Source organism: Colobus angolensis, unplaced genomic scaffold (assembly GCF_000951035.1).
Source record: "Colobus angolensis palliatus isolate OR3802 unplaced genomic scaffold, Cang.pa_1.0 Scaffold135, whole genome shotgun sequence".
NCBI classification, from domain to species: Eukaryota; Metazoa; Chordata; class Mammalia; order Primates; family Cercopithecidae; genus Colobus; species Colobus angolensis.
In genome coordinates, this window is record NW_012114433.1 from 2620897 (window position 1) to 2622523 (window position 1627).

The 1627-nt window shown below is 60.0% G+C and overlaps 1 protein-coding gene across 1 annotated transcript in view; it reads right to left on the reverse strand.

Annotated features, from left to right (window-relative positions):
- The window catches only part of ZNF316 (zinc finger protein 316), a 75826-nt gene that overhangs the window by 58921 nt on the left and 15278 nt on the right, over nt 1–1627 (reverse strand). Inside the window, exon 8 of the mRNA XM_011934400.1 lies at nt 4–597. Coding sequence (XP_011789790.1) covers nt 4–597 — 594 coding nt within the window. The remainder of the gene's footprint in view (nt 1–3; nt 598–1627) is intronic.

Genomic DNA, 1627 nt, shown 5'->3' on the forward strand with positions numbered 1-1627 from the left:
CGCAGAAGGCGCAGCGGTAGGGCCGCTCGCCCGTGTGGATGCGTCGGTGCGTAACCAGGTGCGACTTGTAGACGAAGCGCTTGCCGCAGTCCGGGCACGGGAAGGGCTTCTCGCCGGTGTGCGTGCGCTGGTGGATGGCCAGGTGCGAGCGGTACACGAAGCCCTTGCCGCACTCCTCACAGCCGAAGGGCTTGACTGCTGCGTGGTAGCGCTGGTGCTTGGCCAGCCGCGAGCGGTGCGGGAAGACCTTGCCGCACACGTCGCACGTGGTATCGGGCCGCCCGGCCAGCGGAGCCACTGCAGCAGGGAACGCCCAGGTCGACAGCAGGTTCGCACCCGGCTCCCGGCCGTGCAGGAAAGGCTTCGCTTCAGAACCGTCGGCCAGTACCCCGAGGCCGCCTTGGTCGGGGCCCCACCCCTCTGGAGTCTGCGCCGAATCCGAGTCGTCGGGGCCCCACGTCCCAGGCACGTCGCCCACGCCGTAGGCCGCCGACCAGAGCCCTGGGGGCTCGTTCTCCTCCTCAGCCACCTCCGCCAGGAAGTCCTCATCGTCTTCCTCATCGTGGTCCTCTACGTCGTCCGTCCAGAACCAGGCTCCTGAAGACGACAAAGGCAGGCCAGAAGAGAGAGGTAAGTGAACTTGACAGGAGCCTTTGGAAGGTTCCTGTCCCGAGAAATCAGGGCTTCTGAGACACCACCAGCAGGACCTTCCTTCAGTCGGACAGGGCACTTCCTTTCGCCGAGTGAGTGGTTGCCCATGCCCCACTGCCAGTCCTGAACAGCCACAGGGCAGGAAAGCCGCCATCCCCAGCGAGGAACCTGGGGACACGCAGCACACGAAACTGTCCCTCCCAGGAAAGCCAGGGCTCCCGTCCAACATCTCTTCCAGACCGCAGGCTCCCTCCAGGGCTTGCCACCTGCTGAGGAATGGGGCAAACTCTAGCAAGGGGTGAGACCCAAGCAGGGATCCTGTGCTGAGAAAACCAGGTGGAGACGCTGGGGCCGTTTTCCCGAGAGCTCCCCCTCCCTGGCTTTCCTGGAAGACAGTGCAGCCTGCGGGACCCTCCACAAGAGAACCTGCCTTTGTCAGCTCTAAGCCTTTCTTTCTTTTTCTTTTTTTTTTTTTTTAAAGACGGGAGTCTCACTCTGTCACCCAGGCTGGAGTGCAGTGGCTCGATCTTGGCTCACTGCAACCTCCGCCTCCTAGATTCAAGCAATTCTCCCATATCAGCCTCCTGAGTAGCTGCGATTATGGGCTCATGCCACCACGCCCGGCTTTTTGTTCTTTAAAGCTCACTGCATCCTCCACTTCCCAGGTTCAAGCAGTTCTCCAGCCTCAGTCTCCCTAGTAGCTGGGATTACAGGCGCACACCACCACAGCTGGCTATTTTTTGTATTTTTAGTAGAGACAGAGTTTCGCCATGTTGGCCAGGCTGGTCTCAAACTCCTGACCCCAGGTGATCTGCCCACCTCAGCCTCCCAAAGTGCTGGGATTACAGGCGTGACCCACCACGCCTGGTCTTTTTTAAATTTTGTTTTGTTTTGTTTTTTGAGACGGAATTGCACTCTTGTTGCCCAGGCTGGAGTGCAATGGCAGAATCTTGGCCCAACGCAATCTCCACCTCCC